Genomic DNA, 20,221 nt, shown 5'->3' with positions numbered 1-20,221 from the left:
ACCTTCAGCCAAGGTCAACACCGGTAGCGGACTCGAGTCCTCACCTCCTCCTCCCAGGCTCACCCAGCCTCTGGGGGAGTCGGGGCCTGGACACTCGAGGTGGGAATCTGGACCAGTCTTTTCTTAAATTACCTTTCTTGTTGTTTTCGAGGTGATGTGCAGCGGGGTCACCTTTACGTACATCCGGTACTGAGTGCCTTCCCTTCCCTTCGCCTCGTGTCATCTGTTGGCTCGTTCTCCCCGTTCCCTCCTCCGTCTCTGCCCAGGAGCTCCGTGCCTCCCTGTCACCGACGTCCAGCGCGGCCGGTGGGCTCGCGGCTGCACGTTCCGCCATTGCCCACCGATTCTGCCCCCTCTCCTTCCCCTCCCACACATGTGCGCACGGACACGGCAAATAGGAGGCAAAGAATACGGAGTCATCTGAAAGTGAAAAGACAAGGTCCTTTGTTTCCTTATCTTTGGAGTTTGCTTCAGTATGTATATTATTTTTTTCTATACGTCTGAAGAGGTGCTCGGGCATTACAACTTGGTGATTTTCTCCTAAGACTATCCTCTTATTGTACATGAATGTCTAGAATCCTGAATAATTTATCATATCCCGTTGCATTTTAAATCTAACTTCCTCATATCAGGAAGAACATGCGCCATTTGTCTCTCTAATCTGGGCTTACCTTGGTCAACACGATTTGTTCTAGTTCCATCCATTTCCCTGCGAATGACGTTATTTTATCCTAGTCTCTAATGGCCGTGTAATTCCACTGTGTATAGGTACTACATTTTTTTTTGGATCCACTCACCTATGGTGGGGCACCTGGGCTGTTTCATTGTCTTGGCTAGTGTGCAGGTGTCCTGATCCTATCCCGGCTCGTGATGTTCAGGGTAGATGCTAAGGAGTGGTATCGTAGGGAAGGTCTACAGCGAGTCATAGGGCAGGTCTTTGTTTAGTTTTTTGAGGAATCTCCAGCCTGCTGTCCAGAGCGATTGTGTTCATTTGCATTCCTACCAGCAGGGCAGTAGGGTTCCTTTTTCTCCACATCCCTGCCAGCATTTGTTGTTGAAGAAGACCAGCACTTTAAGAATCATACTTCTGTCTCCTGTCTCTGTCACTTTCTACCAGAAACTCCGAAGTCCCTGGATCCTCGTTATCTGAACTCTCCTTCCCGTGTGGCATCGAGTCTTGCCTCTCTTGCCTCTCTGTTCTTCCTACGAGTTCTCTTGGGTTCACTTTATATCAGCGCCAGCTCCTCCTCAGGGTTCACAATGCTCTTTTGCAGAGATTATTGGGGATAGTCAAGGGACTCTCTAACAAATAGCTTCATTAACTACTAGCTTCTGAATACATTGAGGAATAAAACAAAAATGAATTATGAGAGCTAAAGCATCACCTCTTTTTGATAGAGGCCAGGTTGGAGGACATACTTTTAGGCAGATCAACCCCGTTGTTGTAGTAACGTTGGACTGGATAATTCGGCAGTCCTTCCCACCTGGCCGCAGCAGTACTGACCATGCTTACCTTCTCATCCATGCTTTTTATACCTGCTTAAAGTCAAGGCTCCAAGCTCTGCTTTAGCTCTGTCGCTCAGGGCTAGTGCTCTACCACCTGAGCCATTCCTTTACTTCTGGGTTTTTGCTGGTTAATCAAAGCTAAGCATCTCACAGACCTTACTGCCTACGTCAGCTTTGAACCCAGAGCCTCGCTCTTCAGCTTGCTGAGTAGCTACAATTACGGGCAGGAGCCACCAGCTCCCAGCTCCCTCGCATGCTCAGCTTCTGCCGCAATATCATCTTGTCAGAACCACTTTTTTTCTGACTACCCACAGATAGTAGTAATTATTTACTCCCTTCATACTCCCCATCTTCTTGTCCTTCCTTTTTCCGCAGCACAATTATCCAACATAAATTTTGTTTGTTTGCTTATTCTCTGGGCCCCTCTCCAAGCATTTTACCTGCTTTCAATCTCGGCACCTAGGCCCGAGCCAGACTATTGGAGATACTCTATGTACTTGTTGAAGAAATAAACATCTTATCTTACCTATCACATAAAATATCAGACCTCAAGTTCTCCCTACTGGCGCTTCACTCGCACTGTCTTAGGAGCTAACTGAGGCTGGAGGATGTGGTCTCATCCATTGTGTGTCTCAGAACTATTCATCACGGCTTATCACACGGGATACAGACATTAAGTTTCCACGAGCCACCTTTTGCCTTGCCCACCTACTCCAGGTCCTGTGATCCAATCATTTTTACTTATGGCTTTCACAAAAACATCACGACATTTTTTTTAAAAATCAAATTATATTTTTTTACTTTTCGTGAATCCCTTTTCTTCGAGACCAAAATATTACTAAAAGTGACCAAATCCAAGAATATTCGCTACCAGAATATATGAACACTTAAAATCTGAAATGTCGCATTAAAATCTTATTTTTGACACCCTCCTAAATTTCCCGTTGCAATTCCAAGTCATCCCCACGAATATCTTGCAGTGTAGACCCTGAGTTGGAAAATGAACAGCTTAATGAAGCGCAATGGAAGTGGCTTACTTCTAAGAAGGAGGAGGGACTTTTTTGCGCCACTAGGTGGTGCTATTGAGAAACTTTCATAGTTCACTTTCAACCACAGTAGAACACACGATTCACAAATTGAACAGCTCTAAGTTAACTTTTCTATAACTTTACACAAGTGTTCTGGAGTCTCTCAGAGGCGAGTTCACTCTGTGTGTGTGTGTGTGTGTGTGCGTGTGCTGGGCCTTGAACTCAGGTCCTGGGTACTGTCTCTTAGCTTTCTCTCTCCTGGCATGGGCTCCGCCGGGGAGCTCCGTCTCCCCTGTGGGTATCTGCGGGTTCGGTCAGAGGTGAGAGTCTCACAGACCTCCCCGCGCAAGGTCGCCCTCCACGCTGCCAGCCTCCAAGCCCAGCTTCCTGAGCAGTCAGGGTGACAGGCGCGAGCCACTCAGCGTCCGATGACTTTTAACTACTCAGCCAGAGAACGCAATTCACGGGTTTCACGTTTCTCTCTCTCACTTTGGGCAAATGTTCTGGGAGCTTAAGGGGAGGTGTGTTGGGGTTCTCACATTCCCGTACCTGGAGACGGGGCCTCCGGCTCAGATAGACAGGGCAGGGGGTCTTTACGAAGCCACAGCGTCTGCACGCCTCTATTCCCATACGAGAGCGCGCCCGAGCCGCTGTGCAGGGGGCTTTTAAAGCCATGCGCAGGTGTCCAGGTGTGACCACACACAGATTTACACAAGCAAAGTCATTACTTAGTGACTCTAGGACTGGCAAAAAAAAAACAAAACATTGTGAAGGTTGCAGCAAGGCTAATGGCTGCAAGACGAATGGCTAGGTTTACCTTTGGGGCTCCCATACCTTATCTGGTGTTTGTATTCGAGATTTATTCCTGTTGACCAAATAGGATTTACTGCTGGTGACCAAACCACATCTCAGAGCTCCTCCCATCGGTGCCGTAAATCTGTCTGTTTTGAGGACTTACTTCTGGAATTTTCTTGTAATGGCTGGTCTGGAGTGTCCCTCACTAAGGCATTCTGTCCTTGATATTTCATCCTATTTCTTATATTCAATATTTTTTTATCCTGCCTCTGATTTCACATGGGTACTTAAGTAGCTAATAGGCAGTATGCACAGGCGGAAATTGGAGGTACGATTTCAGCTAGGGTAACATTTGGCAGTATGAGACTTGCAATGATCACTATGTATTTGACTTTCGATCACCTCTTTCTCAGACTTAAATAATTATGTGAGATGCATATAATATTCTTGTGGTTCCTTTTCAGCTTACAAGAGCATAAGAGGGCAAGGGCTGTAGCTCCATAATTGAGCCAAGGCTCAGGGGTTTGATCCTTAGTACCACAAAGAAAAAAGAAAATACAATTATACCACTCCTTCCTCCCTTTTTTCCTTCCTTCTTTCCTTTTTTCCTCCCTTCCTTCCTTCCCCTTTTTTTCTCTTTATCTTTTGTTGTTGGTCTTAGGGCTTGAACTCTGGGCCTGGGCACTGCCCCTGAGCTCTTCAGCTCCAGGCTAGCACTCTACCACTTGAGCCACAGCGCCACTTCCCCACTTCTGATTTTCTGGTGGTTAATTGGAGAGAAGAGTCTCACCTGACTTTCCTGCCCAAGCTGGCTTTGAACAGCGATCCTCAGATCTCAGCCTCCTGAGTAGTTAGGATTACAGACATGAGCCACCAGCACCGGATAGCTTGTTTTTTGTTACTGATTTTTTTTTTTCTGCCAATCCAAGGGCTTGAACTCAGAGCGTTTCCCTTGAGCTCAGTGTTTTGCTCATAGCTAGCAAAAAGCCTCTCAGATTTGTCTGCCCTGACTGACTTTGAATAGAAATCCTCATATCTCAGCTTCTTAGTTTCTTGAGTAGCTAGGATTATGAGCTACTAGTGCCCTGCTTATTAATTCTTTAACAAGGTTAGATTTTAGTTCTTTCTATATAAATATTTTTTATATTACACAGTCAATTCAGGAATTATTTTCGATGTCTAATATTCTCAGTGTATCGATGTCATGATACGAGCCTTGATAAAATACAGCAACTAGTTTGCTTGACAATTCCCTGGTTTCTACAGTGGATCCAGATGCTATCCCTTGCTGCAGGGTTGCGGCTGTCATAGCGATGAGAGGTCAGTGGCCTCTTTTCTTAATCCACAGTGAAAATGGAATCTTATTGCAAAATCACGATGATACTTCCTTTTTAGACTGCATTCCAGCTCTCTTACCTGACTTTTGCATGTCGGTTGTAGGTTGCATCTTCTAGCCATTATTACTGCCTTCTCCTAGTGTTAGCAGAATTCAGATGAGCGCAGGGCAGACACCCTTTGCATACTTTACGTAATCTTCTGCCTAATCACCTGGATTTATTTGCATAAGTTGTGTAAATCTATCTGAGCCATGAGAGGGCATCAGAGGGAGAGAGACACAGAGCCGGAGAGAGGAGAGGGGGGTCAGAGAGAGACAAAGAGGAAAGAGGGAGGGGCGGGAGAGGAGCGGAGGGGCGAGAACAGGAGGGGGGCGGGGGGGGGGCGACTTTCCCAAGATCCCTCCAGGAGAAGGCACGTGCAGTGACAAATCGGGGCGTGGGGAGAGCGGAAAGAAGAGCTCTCTGCGTCCGCGGCCGTGGGGCTGCCGCAGGGGGGCTGGGAAGGGGAAGGACGCGCGTGTAGCGCAGCCTCGCCTGGACACAGGGTGACGGGGGGGGGGGGGGGGGGCTGTTGACAGTGGTGCAGCTCCAACACAGGCGCTTTTCTTCTTCCACCGAGGGAGAAGGCAGCCGCTAAGACTGGAGCTTTGTGTTGCCCGTCCACCTCCCAACCATCAGCGAGAAGCTCGGTTTGGCCCTCATTCCGGGCCAGAGGACAATGCAACCAGAAAGAATCCCTCCTGCCAGGGCCCCTCTGTCACCGCTGCTCAAGGTAGCATGCTCGGTCCGAGCTGGCCGGCCGGGTAGGAGAGAAGCTGGCGGGCTCTGGGTCCGACAGCATGGAGAAGTTGGTTGGTAGAGTTGCTAACGGCTTCGACCACTCGTGGCCAGCAGGGGGCGACATAGAGACAGAGCGCATAAGCCTTTCTTAGGACTGTAGTGAAAAACCATGTTTTCATCCCATTAACTATGTATAAGCTAGTCACAGCCGCCTTCCTGTGTGGAAAAGAAGCTTGTAGCTCAGTTAGGATGCCTCAGGAAAGCTTTCCCCAAGTGGCCTGAGTCAGAAAGATAAAAATGAAGGGGAAGGGGGGTGGTGAACCAAAGAAATGGCACTGGCGCGGAGCTTTCTAGATATGAATGATTCAAGAGTACATCGATTGGGCTGGGGTTGTGGAAATGAAGTTTGGAAGATAAAAAGAAAATAGGGGCTGGGAAGGTGGCTTAGTAGTAAGGTGCTTGCCTAGCGTGCATGAAGCCCTGGGTTCGATTCCCCAGTACCACATACACAGAAAAAAAACAGAAGGTGCTATGACTCAAGGGGTGGAGTGCTAGCCTTGAGCAAAAGAAGCTCGGGGACAGCGCCCAGGCCCTGAGTCCAAGCTCCAGGACTGGCAATAAATAAACAAACAAACAAACAAATAAATAAAATTGTAAAAAGAAAATGGGTAGAAAAAATAAAAGGAAGACGCAACGAGTGTTGGTGAGCAGAGTGCAAGGCAGAGCCCTGGGCTCTGGGCTGTGCAGTGAGCTGTCAGGCCCCGTGCTGACCCTCCGAACCCACAGCGGGAGGAGGGAGGACTACAGGGTTTGAACAAACCTAGCCAACGGATGCAGCAGACTGAGGAGGGGACTGCTCTTCTCTGTCCCATGGCCCTTGACTCCTCGCTTGTCCCAGTGCTTTGCTGCAAGGGCTTTGTGGCAGCAGAGAGCAAGCCTGCAGCTCCTCCGGAAGTGCCGTCCCTCGCCTGGCCAGCCTGACAGCAGTCTTGACGGAAAGTTGGTTGGCTTCGTTTTAAAGTTTCCGAACCCCTATCCTGTCCACGGCAATACTTCGACACGCCCCTACGATCAGAACCTTGTTTACTCTCTCCCCAAGACAAAAACGGCTCCTGTTTATCTTTCTAGATAATTTAATCAGTTTGTTCCAGTTATATTGTTCACCCTGACTCATGGTGATAACTGTTTATATCTTCCTGGTGTTACAGCTAAGCGCTATACACACACTGTCTACTGACTCCTCAAAAGAACTCTCGAGATAGGTATCATGGGTCCCATTTTACCAATAAGAAAAAGTAGACCAAGCGTGTTGAGAGACTCGCCTAAGGTATCTAAGTATTACCCTCGATTACTACACACGCGCATGTTTCTTTATGACGACAGCTCATTGTCTGTACCACTTCCGATTTGTCACATATGAAGCTCTGAGAGGCTGGAGGCCAGGCTCAGATGGAGGAACAGAAGCTGAGCAAGCACAAAGCCCTGAGTCCAACCCAGCCCTTCCCAAAAGGAAAAAGAAAACAAAACCTCTTAGAGTTGAATTAAACTGCTACATTTCTATTTGTGTCTCACTTGATATTCCCTTCTGTTTGTAACAATATCCATTGCTTTCATGATTTGTATTTGCAATAATATATATTTGCAAAAAATACATAAAGATGTGAGCTAGTGGGTATTGTCTTTAAACTATCCATCTATGTAAATACAGATATCTACAGACATATGAAATGAGCGCTTATTTTGTTACAAATAAGAAATTAATCACTAATAATGTGCATAAGCTAGACCATCGCACTATCATTAGGCCCTATCTCCAGTCTAAAAGTCTGCATGTGAACTCTTCTAGTGATCTTTAGCTTTCTCCTTAAATATCTAGGTCTGTAATCATGCCACCTGCAAAATAGATTCTTTGACTTGTTCCTTTCTAATATCTACATACAATATTTTCTTATCTTAAACAGACCATATTTCTAGAATAACAGACACTGAACTGAGAAAACCAATGTGTGCTTTAAGAATAAAATGGGCTGCTTTGAAAACATGCTCTATGATGTTTAGACTCAAAGCTCAGTCAAGTTAGAGTCACTTTAGTTCTCTCTTTGAAAGGCTCAGGACAGAAATAGCCCAAGACAATTCAAATCAACAGTGGGTAAAGAGTGAAAAGCAGTCATCAAGGCTGGAAGTGCAGGATCGCACAAGCCAGTTCTTTTGCATGCATGCAGCGAGGGAAAGCAGCAGCCCTGGAATCCAGAAGCTAACTGCTCCGCTCTCCATCCCAAGGAGCGGATGTGAAGACGTACTGTGGTGACCTTGGGCAAGCAGCCTCCTTACCGTTCTGTGCGTCTACTTTCCTGAATGATGAAAGGGGCGTTGAGGGGAGCAATCCTGCGCCAGGCCCACGGGTCACTCAGCCACTTCCAAAGCTCTTCATGCCGTTAGTTTCCGAACCAGAATAGAGACGTTTGGGGGCCTGTGGGAGGTTGGATGAGGGCTTCGAGTGGCAGCTTGCGCCTCCTGGAAGCCAGCGAACAGCTAGCGGTGCAGAAGTGGCCTTCTCCACAAAGCCAGGGACAAAAGTCTCCTTATCCCAGCTCCCCGGGGAAGGAACTGCCAGTGGCAGAAAAGGGGTCCCCGCCCTGCTCTCATTGCACTCACCCAGGTGAGTGGATTAGCTGCCTGGTCCCACACTGGGCTACTCCAGGGGCAAGTAGGAGCAGAAGGCAGGGAAAGAGAATGAGCCTTCTCCTCGGCCCTTTACCGAGGGGCAGAGCGGGGAATCACTTCCCAGACAGCTGTGTCAAGATCTCAGGTCAGCCATTGTAGATACGACGATGGGAGCTAATTGGATCCAAGTTTTTTAGTTGTTCGTTCATTTGTTGGGTCTTACACTCTGGTCGCTGGGCTTGCTGGGCGGGTGTTCTAACTGCCGAGCCACACCTCCATCCCTACTTTCTGTCGGTAGTTTTTTTTTTGGCCAGTCCTGGGGCCTTGGACTCAGGGCCCGAGCACTGTCCCTGGCTTCTTCCCGCTCAAGGCTAGCACTCTGCCACTTGAGCCACAGCGCCGCTTCTGGCCGTTTTCTGTATATGTGGTGCTGGGGAATCGAACCTAGGGCCTCGTGTATCCGAGGCAGGCACTCTTGCCACTAGGCTATATCCCCAACCCTCTGTCGGTAATTTTTGACAGAGCCTTTTGCTTCCTGCCCAAGGGGTTCACTTATATTAGGCTTTGGATAGCTAGGGAAACGAGCATGTGTTCCCAAGCCCAGCTCATCTTCCAGCAATTCACTCCACGATAGCTTGTAACGTAAGCGTATCCCATCTGCGATCTATCTGCCCTGTGACTTCCAGCCTCCCCGTCTCCAGCAGACAGGCACCTACTCCTCCACCATGCCTGCCGGTCCCGGGTCCCGGGGCCTCCTGCCCCCAGCCCCTTCCGTGGGAAAGCGTTCCCTCCTGGCTCCTGCTAACGCCGCAGTGTAGGTGGCTACAATACCCTATGACCTCCCTCCTCCTCTTCCTCTCCTCCCCTTCCTTCTCCCTCTCCCCCCTCTTCCTCCACAAGAGAGTCTGAAACCCATCCTCATTGAAAGAGGGTGGGAGAGAAAAGGGAAAGGTTGATCATCCCAGGAAGGTGGGACGGAGATTTTTATAAAGTGAATTAGGGAGCCAGAGAGAGGCTGAGTACAGACAAGCTGCAAAACAGGGAAAAGGCCAAAGAGAACGCGTTAACAACGAGGCACCGACTCAGGTAAAGCCGAAGCGGGTTCCCAGTGCACACCAACCAGTGCCGCGCCAGGAACTCCGCTGCCCCTCGCTGGCTGGAGTCCCGCGGGCCTGGAGGAGCGATCGCGTTTGTTCTCAAAGCCGTTTGTTCTCAAAGCCTCTGCGGCACCACAGGCCCCCGCTCATGCCACCGCCAGCCTCCGGAGCACCCACGGCCAGCCCCAGGCTCACACATGCGCACAGTCCACCGGACACCCAGCACCGAGTTCCAGCAGGGTGCTCCCTCCATGGTGGCTGGGCCCTTCCCAGCGAGTGGGAGGTGAAGCCACCATTGCTTCACGCCCCTAGCACCACCTCGCCTTCGTCTGTTTGTGCCAGGGCTGTTTTTGGCATTTAACAATCTATAGAGCTGTTAGGTTCCCTTATGGAGCGAAGGAAATGTTGGCTCAGTGTGTGGGGCAGAACCCGGACTTGAACTCAGTGCTGTCTGACCCCCGAGCTTCTGCCCTTTCGCTCCTCGCTGAGGAGTGCAGTGAAAGCTAGGTCCTCCCAGAAATTCAGTCACCCAGACAGCACAGCGCTGCACCTGCGTGGCCGTGACACACCTGTGAAGAAGACGGGCGCTTTTCAGAACAACACAGTTCCTACCCGTCCGCATTGCATCATTCCCACGACTCTTCACGTCTTCCTTATGTTCTTGGCCTCTGGGGGTGCTGGGTAAACGCCTTGAATGAGAAGGTAGACTTTCTTATGGAAGTACTGCATTTCACGTGTCTTTGAATCATGTGCCCACAGGCATGACTCTCAGAACTGTAATCTCCACACATTTTATATTGAACTCCCTGTCTGTCTATCCATCCATCCATCCATCCGTCTGTCTATCATCTATCTATCTATCTATCTATCTATCTATCTATCTATCTATCTATCTATCTGTCTGTCTGTCTATCCGTCCGTCCATCTATCTATCTATCTATCTGTCTGTCTGTCTGTCTGTCTGTCTAGCTATCTATCTGTCTGTCTATCTAGTGTTGGTTTCAGGGGTTGAACTCAGGGCCTCAGACTTTCACTTGCGCTTTCCTTCCAGGCTCACACTGCACCACTTGAGCCATAGCTCCACGTCTAGCTTTTTGCTGGTTAATTACAGATGAGCCTGATGGACTTTTCTGCCCAGGCTGGCTTTGAACTTCAATCCTGAGAGCTCAGTGTTCTGAGTAGCTAGGATTACAGGATTCTTTGAGAGAGAGAGTGTGTGTGTTTGGATATATAGCTCACTGCATTCAGTAAAGATTTCCTTTCTCTCTATAAAGGTGTTTCCTTTCCACTTCCCTAGCTAATTCCTAGCATTGTCCTTCAAACCCACTGCCCTGGAACCAAACCATCCCGAGTGCCTACCGACTTACCTCCTGAGGTTCTGTACCTCCTCCCTACCGCACCATTCAGACTCTCCTCAGCCTCCCCTTGGACTCGCAATCCCCACATCTCTGATCTCTGCTCTGGCCCCGTTCCAGGGATCGCAGGTCATTACAGAGAGTTAGCATAGGAAATGACAATTGGTCCTGTCATTCCACACAGAGGTCTTCAGAGGCTTCTATATCAGTCATGTGTTGACATGGCTCTACAGTTGAGGAGGTGAAAACAACCCACGTGGATTACCTCACAGTTTCTACGGCTCAGGGATTTAGGCACAACAGCTCAGGAGCTAGGGGGTCTCTTCCAAGGCTGAAATCAAGGTGTTCTCCAGGACTGTGGTTTTATCTAAGGTTGCAGTGGAATCATTTGCTGCCACATTTCTGTAGCTGCCAGACATTGGGTCCTTTTAGGCTGTTGGCTGGAGATACCAACTTTGTTGTCATGTGGCTCTTTCCGTGGGATTTCTCATGAGATGGCAGTTAAGAGAAAGAGGCCTCACTGGGCAAAGATGTCTCGTGGCTGTAATCCTTACTATCCAGGCGGCTGGGCTCTGAGGGTGAGAGTTCAAAGCCAGCTGGGGCAAGAAAGTCTGTGAGACTCTTATCTCCAATTGACCACTAAAAAGCTGAGTGTGGAGCTGTGGCTCAGAGGGTAGAGCACCAGCTCTCAGGGGAAAGAGCGAAGTGCAGGGTGAGCCCTGGGAAATGGTTCTGTGTTTCAGCGGCTCCGGGAATTCCCATGTGTCTCCTCCTCTTCATTACGCTGTTTAAAACCCTTCATCCAGGTGCATGCAGCTCACGTCTCTATTCCTGGCTAGTCAGGAGGATGCCAGTTCAAAACTATCCTGGGCAGGAAAAGCCCCTAGAACTCTTATCTCCAAATAACCAACAAAAAGCTAGAAGTGAAGGTATGGCTCCGGTGATAAAAAAAAACTCCAGCCAAGGGGCTGGGGATATAGCCTAGTGGCAAGAGTGCCTGCCTCGGATACACGAGGCCCTAGGTTCGATTCCCCAGCACTACATATACAGAAAACGGCCAGAAGCGGCGCTGTGGCTCAAGTGGCAGAGTGCTAGCCTTGAGCAGGAAGAAGCCAAGGACAGTGCTCAGGCCCTGAGTCCAACGCCCAGGACTGGCCAAAAAAAAAAACAAAAAAACAAAAAAACAAAAAAACGCCAGCCAAAGTGAAAAAGCCAAGCGAAAGCCTGAGGTGCTGAGTTCGAGCCCCAGTACCAGGACATAAATAAATAAATACCCTTCATTCAAGCAATTATCTTTGATACTCTTAGGACTGGATTATTAATCTGTCCTCAAAATCATTTCCAGCTTCCTGCCCAGAGCATGGCGGCTAGAAAGCCCTCAGTGGCTCTGATAAAGTGGATAAATGAGCCCCCGGTTGGAAGCTGGGTGCTGCCTGCCTGGGGCCCTGGGGGTGCATCGAGGACGGGCCACAGCCTAGCATCTTCCCAGTGGCTTGTGTTCCCTCGGCCACTTCATCCATAATCCACGAGTCCGTCCTTGTATTCCAGGATGTCCTTTCTGTCCTTGTGACCTTTAGCTGCTTACTGAAATGTGCTAACTGAAGCTACATTATTTAAATTATCAATCACGAAGGAAATGGAGAATGGGTGCGTTACCCTCACGTTAAACCACTCCAGGTGCTCTGGTTGACCCACCGGAGAGGCCCGCTGCTCCTGGAAGTAGGTCTGCCTGCTCGCGCGGAAAGGCCGGCTGTGCTGCGCGGAGCTCAAGCTCGCCCTGGGCCTCCTCCTGTCGCTCCCCCTCACATCACCCAGAGTGCGCTGGGTCTCGGCCCACTGAAGCGTGGACACTGAGAGCTTTGCCGATGCCCCTGGGGGTGTGTGTGTGGGGGGGGTGACAGCTTAATGACAAGCCCTTTGGTGTTCCCGGTTTGTGAGGCTTATTTATCCCCTAAAAATTTACAGTGATAAAAACAAACCCCCAGTTGATTGAGACAACAACCACAATAAATAGGTATAAAGCTGCCGAGTCCCTTTCAAAGAGCTGCTTTGGCACCTTTGAAAAGTCACGTAGAGGTGATCCACAAGATCACCCACTTCCGCCCCCTTTAAATCTGTAAGAAATGCTATCTGGGACGGGTTCAAGGTCTGTCTGCCTTTCAGTCTTGCCTTTGATGGAGGCCTACTGCTATCTTTTGTGGAAAAGACACCCTTGGTGGTCTAACAGCAAAAGGTTAGGGAGAGCTCATGAATATTTCTCTGTTATGAGTCTGTCTTTCTTCAGTTCCTCTTTGAATCTGTGTTTGTGCCAGCATCAGACACATACAGAGGTAGGACACCAAGAAAGACTCCAGCCGGTTTCTAAAGCAAGGCTTCAAAGAAATTCGCTCATCCGGGGGATCTGAGATTTAAAAAGCAGGTGCTTTGTCCTGCTATACTATTTATAAAATTCCCATCCATCCAGATATACACACACAGACACACGTGTGCGTGTGTGTGAGTATGCGTGTGTCTGTGCACATGGGTTGGGGGTAACAAACCCAGAGCTCTTGCCCCTATCACTGAGCTACTACCTCGGTCATGAATATTTGATATGCCCATAAACATTTTGATATGTCCATTCGATAGTATTGGTTGAGTGTCCCTGATGTTTCCAAAATAAAACAGTATACAGTAACTCCTTCATTTTGTAAAGTACCAAGTACAGGCACAGAAAATTAAAGATCTTCATTCAGATAAGAGATGTGACACACCCCTATAATCCCTGCTACTCAGTGAGTGAATGGTGGCTGGAAACCAGCCTGGACAGAGTTAACAGGAGGCCCCATCTGGAAAAACAAACACGAACGAACAACTGAAATGCATAAGGAAGCATCCACGAGGTGCCAATCACAGGCTCATCTCCTCCTCCCCCCTCCTCCCTCCCCCTCCCCCCTCCTCCCCCTCCCCCTCCCCCTCCCCCTCCCCCTCTCCTCCCCCTCCTCCCCCTCCTCCCCCTCCCCCTCCCCCTCCCCCTCCTCCCCCCCCTCCCCCCTCCCCCCTCCCCCTCCCCCCCCTCCTCCCCCCTCGATTTGTCAAACGTGTGGAGGCCAGGTGCGCGAAGGCGGCGTCGGTCAGCCGTGGACACGGGCCTGCAGCAGGGCAGGGGGAGGGCGTCTGGAAATCCCAGCGTGACCTTGGGACCCGAAGGGATTCCCACCCCAGCCCTGTCACCCTGGACGGGCAATGGCCGCGGTACCGAGGACTGTGCGAGACACACGTGCGGCGGCGGAGCTCAGGGCCGCGAGCCTCAGCTCCTCCCCGGCCCAGCTGGAGTTGACAGCGGGCCGGCTGGGGACGGCTGCTCCTCCGCGGGGACGGCTGCTCCTCCGCGGGGACGGCTGCTCCTCCGCGGAGACGGGCTGCTCCTCGCGGGGACGGGCTGCTCCCCGTGGGGACGGGCTGCTCCTCGTGGGGACGGGCTGCTCCTCGTGGGGACGGCTGCTCCTCCGCGGAGACGGGCTGCTCCTCGTGGGGACGGGCTGCTCCTCGTGGGGACGGCTGCTCCTCGTGGGGACGGCTGCTCCTCCGCGGAGACGGGCTGCTCCCCGTGGGGGACGGGCTGCTCCTCGTGGGGACGGGCTGCTCCTCGTGGGGACGGCTGCTCCTCCGCGGAGACGGGCTGCTCCTCGCGGGGACGGGCTGCTCCCGTGGGGACGGGCTGCTCCCCGTGGGGACGGGCTGCTCCTCGCGGGGACGGGCTGCTCCCCGTGGGGACGGGCTGCTCCTCGTGGGGACGGGCTGCTCCCCGTGGGGACGGGCTGCTCCTCCGCGGGGACGGGCTGTTCCCCGTGGGGACGGGCGCGCGCTCTCTGCATTCCTGGGGTGGCGCCCCGGGGGCGCTCGGGAGGCGGGCTCTCCACCCCCCGGGCTCCCCTAGTCACGGCCGGCTCTCGCTCCCTGGCGCCCCCGCTCCTGGGCGACCCCGTCCGGTCCCCTCCGACGCCCGGGACGCGGCGAACACGTGACCCTCCCTCCCCGGACCGGAAACCACTGCGAAACACGGCCTCCCATCCTAGGGATGATCAGCCCGCATCGCCGTCGGGGGGGGGGGGGGCGGGTGAGGGGGGGCGGGGGGGTGGGGGGGCGGCCGCGCTTTCGCCCCGCTCCGCCCTCCACTTTGGCGCAAGGCGGATTTTTTTAAATGACAAAACTTTAATCGTCGCGTCCTGGCAGCCGGGGGGGGGGGGGGGGGGGGGGCGAGTGCGCGTGCGCGGCCCCCGCTGATCGGTGCCATGGGGGGGGTAATGACGTCTCAGGGGGTGGGGGGTGGGAGTTAATGGCGTCAGGGCCGGGGTGGGATGTGCGGCAGGCCAGGGGACGGGCGGACTTCTCGGCATCCGGACGTTCGGCTGCCCCCCCATGGCTGCCCCCCCCATGGCTGACCTCCCCCATGGCTGACCTCCCCCATGGCTGACCCCCCCATGGCTGCCCCCCCATGGCTGACCCCCCATGGCTCCCCCCCATGGCTGACCCCCGATGGCTGCCCCCCCATAGGTGACCCCCCTCCCTGATGGCTACCCCCCCCATGGCTGACCCCCCATGGCTGCCCCCCCATGGCTGCCCCCCATGGCTGCCCCCCGATGGCTGACCCCCCCCATGGCTCCCCCCATAGCTGCCCCCCCCCATGGCTGACCCCCCCCATGGCTGACCCCCCCATGGCTGACCCCCATGGCTGACCCCCCCCATGGCTGACCCCCCATGGCTGACCCCCCATGGCTGCTCCCCCATGGCTGCCCCCCCATGGCTGACCCCCCCATGGCTCCCCCCATGGCTGACCCCCCCATGGCCGTCCCGCCCGCGCGCCGCCCCGCCTCTCGCTCGCGTGGTGGCCGCGCCCATGCGGCCCGGGCCGGCGAGGCGAGCCGAGCCCCGGCCATTTCTCGACAAAGACCCCGCGGCCGAAAGGCGTCGGGCCGGGACCCTCGAGCGCGAGGCTCCGCGGGGGCGCGCGCCGCGCACGCGCCCGCTCCGTCCCGGGTGCGCGCCCGCCGGGGGCTCCCCCCCCTCCCCGAAGGCGGCCCGCGAAAAGCGCGCCGTGCGTGCGTGCGTGCGTGCGTGCGAGACGGGGCCGGCGGGAGTCCAGGCCCCAGGCTCCGCCCCCCCCCCCGCCCCCGAGGCCCCCTGGGAGGGAGGGCGCGCACGCGCCGCGCGTGCCCGCGGAGAGGTCCGGGCGCCCGGGGCGCGTGCGCGGGGAGGCCGCCGGGCGCGGCGCGTGCGCGTGCGCGGGGAGGGGGCGTGGCGCGCGCGTGCGTGAGCGTGAGCGTGCGCGCGCGCGGGAGGCCGTCGCCCCGCCCCGCCGCCCCGCCCCGTCCGTCGCGGCGCCCGCGCGCGGGGCGGCTCCTCCGCCCGTCCCGTCCTGGCCCGCGGAGCTCGCGCCGCCGGCGCTCCCGGAGCGCAGCCTCGGCGGCCGGGCCCGGGGCCGGCGGACGCCGCGGGGAGGATGAGCGCGGCGGCGGGGGCGGCGGGGGCGGCGGCGGGGCCCGAGCGCGGGCGCAAGGGCGGGAAGGTGGACGAGGCGCAGGCCCTGGCGCGGAGCTGCGCCGCGCGCCGCCCCGACTTCCAGCCGTGCGACGGGCTGTCCATCTGCGCCACGCACAGCCACGGCAAGTGCTTCAAGCTGCACTGGTGCTGCCACCTGGGATGGTGCCACTGTGAGTGCGGGGGGGGGGGCGGGGGGCGGGGAGGGGGGCGGGGAGGGGCGGGGAGGGGGCGGGGGGGCCGGGGAGGGGGCGGGGGGCCGCGGACCACCCCCCCACCCCGCCAGCGCGCGGACCCCTCGCCGGCTCGGGCCCGGCCCCGCGGGGTGCCGGGGGGAGGGGGGGTGGGGATCGCCCCGGCCGGCCCCGGGCAGGGGAGGGGGGGCGGCGCGGGAGGAGGGCGGCGCGGGCCCCCCGAGGGCGCGCCTCCTCCGCCCCCCGCCCCGGGGCCCGGGCACGCGTGTGAACTCGACGCCGGGGCAGCCCTCCCTCCTCCCTCCCCCCCTCCCTCCCGGGGGGCGCTCAGCTCAGCACCCGGCGCTCCCGCTAACCCGGGCCCGCGGCGGGACTTGGCGAAGCCGGAGCCGGAAAGGCGGACGCGGCCCCACTCGCGATCGAGACCCACGCGACCCGCCCCCCCCACCCCCACCCCACCCCACCCCCGGGGCACCGCCGACGCGGGCGGCCGGGGGCCGGGGCGGGGTCCGGGGTCGCCTCCCAGCGCGCTGAGCTCGCAGTTCATGCGCGTGCGTGCGCGTGTGCGCGTGTGTGCGCGTGCGCGCGTGTGTTTGTGTGTGCGCGCGTGTGCATGTGTGTTTGTGCGTGCGCGTGTGTTTGCGTGCGCATGTGTGTTTGTGTGTGCGTGTGTGCGCGCGCGCGTGTGTTTGTGTGTGCGCGCGTGTGCATGTGTGTTTGTGCGTGCGCGTGTGTTTGCGTGCGCATGTGTGTTTGTGTGTGCGTGTGTGCGCGCGCGTGTGTTTGTGTGTGCGCGCGTGTGCGCGTGTGTTTGTGCGTGCGCGTGTGTTTGCGTGCGCATGTGTGTTTGTGTGTGCGTGTGTGCGCGCGCGCGTGTGTTTGTGTGTGCGCGCGTGTGCATGTGTGTTTGTGTGCGCGCGTGTGTTTGCGTGCGCATGTGTGTTTGTGCGTGCGCGTGTGCGCGCGCGCGTGTTTGTGTGTGCGTGCGCGTCGCACCTGCAGCGGTTAAGCGCCGCCCCGCCGCCCCCGCCGCCCCGGGGCGCGGTCGGATGCCGATGCCGACCCCTTGGGTGTCTCCCGGTTTTATCTTAGGTTCGCCCGTTTTCCTGACCTACCGTGTGTTAAAATCCTGGCAAAGATCGCGTGTGCGCGTGTGTGCGCGTGTGTGCGCGTGCGCGTGTGCGTGTGTGCGTGTGTGCGCGTGTGTGTGTGCGCGTGTGCGTGTGTGCGTGTGTGCGCGTGTGTGTGTGCGCGTGTGCGTGTGTGTGCGCGTGTGTGCGCGCTCACACGCACCCATGTGTTACGTGTATGCTGTTTCCAAAAGTTCTTGCGATGCGCGCGTCGGATGCGCAGAGCGCTCGGTCTTTGTCCGAGTTGTGGATGAAGTAGCGGCCGAGGAGGAGACGCCATGCGGCTCCCGACGTGGACGCCGCCCTGAAGACGGCGACGGCCGAGGAGCCGGGGCCTGCCGACGGCCATGCGGGCACCGCCCCGCCGACGCCCCCGCCGACGCCCCCGCGGGCACCTCCCCGCCGACGCCCCCGCGGGCACCTCCTTGCTGGCACCTCCTTGCTGACGCCCCGCGGGCTCCTCCTCGCCCAGGTGTTCCGGTCGCCCACCTGTAACCTGAAGACAAAACGTTGTTGAGGTTCCAGCAAGGCAGGACTCTGACTGCTCTTCGGCTGCTTATTCAGATCCAGCCCCGCAAGCGCCCCTCAGAACAGCGGAAGATGGTCGGTTATGATGTCACCCAGGTGGCCTCCCCAAGTCCTCGCTGCTTGCTCAGCGGCCGGGAGCTGAGTTTAAGGCATCTGGATTGAGAAAAGGGGCGGTGAGGTCGGGTGTGCGGGACCGTTGTTGCTGGTTCCCCCCGGTTCGTCCGTCAGACCTATACTCATGCTCTGTTTTCCAGGCCTCCAGCGGGCTCCGGGTCTGCTTGCTGCCCTGGCGGGGGCTCGGGGACCCCACCCACCCACGGGCAGCGGTGGTGTGTGAAGCCACCAGATGCTGTGTTACTGCCGCCTCACCTGGCCGGGCGGCAGCTCTTTCTACCCTTTACAGCCAAGTGGCATTGTTCTTGAGGGGAAACAGCATGTCTGAGAATCATTTTCTCTTTTATGTGACCCGGGTGTAACTTGCCAGTGCTTAGCAGGAGTCCTTTTATTTCGTCGTGCATGGCTTCAGCATCTTTTCTTTATGAGACATCGTTTGTGTGTGTGTGCGTGTGCGCGCGCCAGTACTCAAGCTGGAACTAAGGACCTCAAACCCGCTCTTGGCCTTTTGGGCCGGGGCTGACGCTCTGCCACTCGCGTCACGTCTCCACTTGCAGTCGACTAGTTGTGTGTGTGAGTCCTTCAGTCAGCCAGCTAGACCTGGGCCTTGAACTCAGGACCCGGATGCGGCTCTGGAGCTTTTCTGCTGACAGTTAATGCTCTACTCCCAGCTCCACTCCCAGCTTTTGGGTGGTCAGTTGGAAGTAAGAGTCTCACGGACGTTACTCTTCAGGCTGGTTTCGAGCAATGATCCTCAGACCCCAGCCTCCTGAGTAGCTAGAGTTATAGACTTGAGCCACCAGCCTCAGGCAAAATGAGACCTGTTTATGGAGACAGAAGACAGGTGTAAATACAGCTGGATCCTGCTCTTGGAGAAGATGGTAAGGGCAGAACCCATGCTGGTTTTGTTTTTTTTTTTTTGTATTTCTTGAAAAATGCTAAGTGATCAAGGTGAGATAATTGATTTGCTCACTAGAGCCGAGAATACCAAAATGAAAAGCAGCCCTTCACACCCGTAAAGGCAGATACCACTGGGCACTGGTTTAAAGTATAACTTTTTGTACAAAAGAGAGATCATGGGCTGGGAATGTGGCTTCGTGGTGGAGTGCTCGCCTAGCATGCATGAAGCCCTGGGTTCGATTCCTCAGCACCACATAAACAGAAAAAGCTGAAAGTGGCGCTGTGGCTCAAGAGGCAGAGTGCTAGCCTTGAACAAAAAGAAGCCAGGGACAGTGCTCAGCCCTGAGTCCAAGGCCCAGGACTGGCAAAAAAAAAAAAAATTTAAAAAGGCAGATCATCAAGGAAGAAGAAATCTGGTTGGCAGAGACAGACAAGTGGGCAGATCTGAGGTGAACATCCGTAGGCTTGAGCAAACGTGGAGAGGGAAGAGCAGGAAAGTTATTAAGGATAACTTCTAGACCTCTAAATTTCTGTCTTGTGCAGCTCAGACGAATGAAAATGTAGGATTGTGAGGTAAATTATGAAACCAGGTTTGGATCTACTGAATTTAAACACTTTTGTCCATTCATGGTAATGTCAGTGGGAGTTAGCTATGGGAATCTGAAGAACTCAGGGGAGAGGGCTGGGCTAGAGATAACCTAGAATTCATAACATAGAAGTTATTTATAGGTTATTGTTCTAGCCAGAATGAAGTGTGAGATTGCCGCGAGAGATGGTACCATGAGAAATGAAGAAAGCCCCAGGCTTTTCTTTTAGAACACTAGTGTTTAGAGTGCCGATACAGGAACCTAAGCTGCCAGTGACATCTAAGAAGAGCTACAGAGAGAAGAAAATTCTGGAAAGTGACCACCGAAAGCCAAGGAAATGAGTGCTTGAAGAAAGAATACTGGAACCAGTTTCCTGTGGGTTATTTCTTAGACATTGGTAACTTACAGTGGTAGTGATTTTCTTTATTATTAAAGACTAGTAGTGATTTCTTTATTATGAAGGATGGTGAAAGATTGATTCTTAGGACAATTGACACAGGAAATTTTTCAGTGTAAAATGGGAATAGAATGCTGGGAGTCAAGAACTAGGACACAGAGATGATTGTCTTAATAGTTATTCAGTGATTATTTTGTGCCAGAGTAAGATTATTATGCTGAGGACTGTTGTGAGTGATGGACTAGTCACTATGTCCATTTTAGAGTTGAGAGAAAGACCGAAGTAACAG

At 54.7% G+C, this 20,221-nt stretch overlaps 1 protein-coding gene across 1 annotated transcript in view; it reads left to right on the top strand.

The window, feature by feature from the left end:
• Window positions 1-16,032: 16,032 nt before the first annotated feature.
• Window positions 16,033-20,221, top strand: part of C5H3orf70 (chromosome 5 C3orf70 homolog) — a 43,075-nt gene continuing 38,886 nt past the window's right edge. The window contains exon 1 of the mRNA XM_048347273.1: window positions 16,033-16,255. Within this exon, the coding sequence (XP_048203230.1) occupies window positions 16,045-16,255 (211 nt within the window). The 5' untranslated portion in view covers window positions 16,033-16,044. The remainder of the gene's footprint in view (window positions 16,256-20,221) is intronic.

The sequence above is a fragment of the Perognathus longimembris genome, chromosome 5, assembly GCF_023159225.1.
Source record: "Perognathus longimembris pacificus isolate PPM17 chromosome 5, ASM2315922v1, whole genome shotgun sequence".
In the NCBI taxonomy this organism is placed as follows: domain Eukaryota; kingdom Metazoa; phylum Chordata; class Mammalia; order Rodentia; family Heteromyidae; genus Perognathus; species Perognathus longimembris.
Note: the sequence above shows the minus strand (reverse complement) of the source record. Positions and strands in the feature narration are given on the sequence as shown.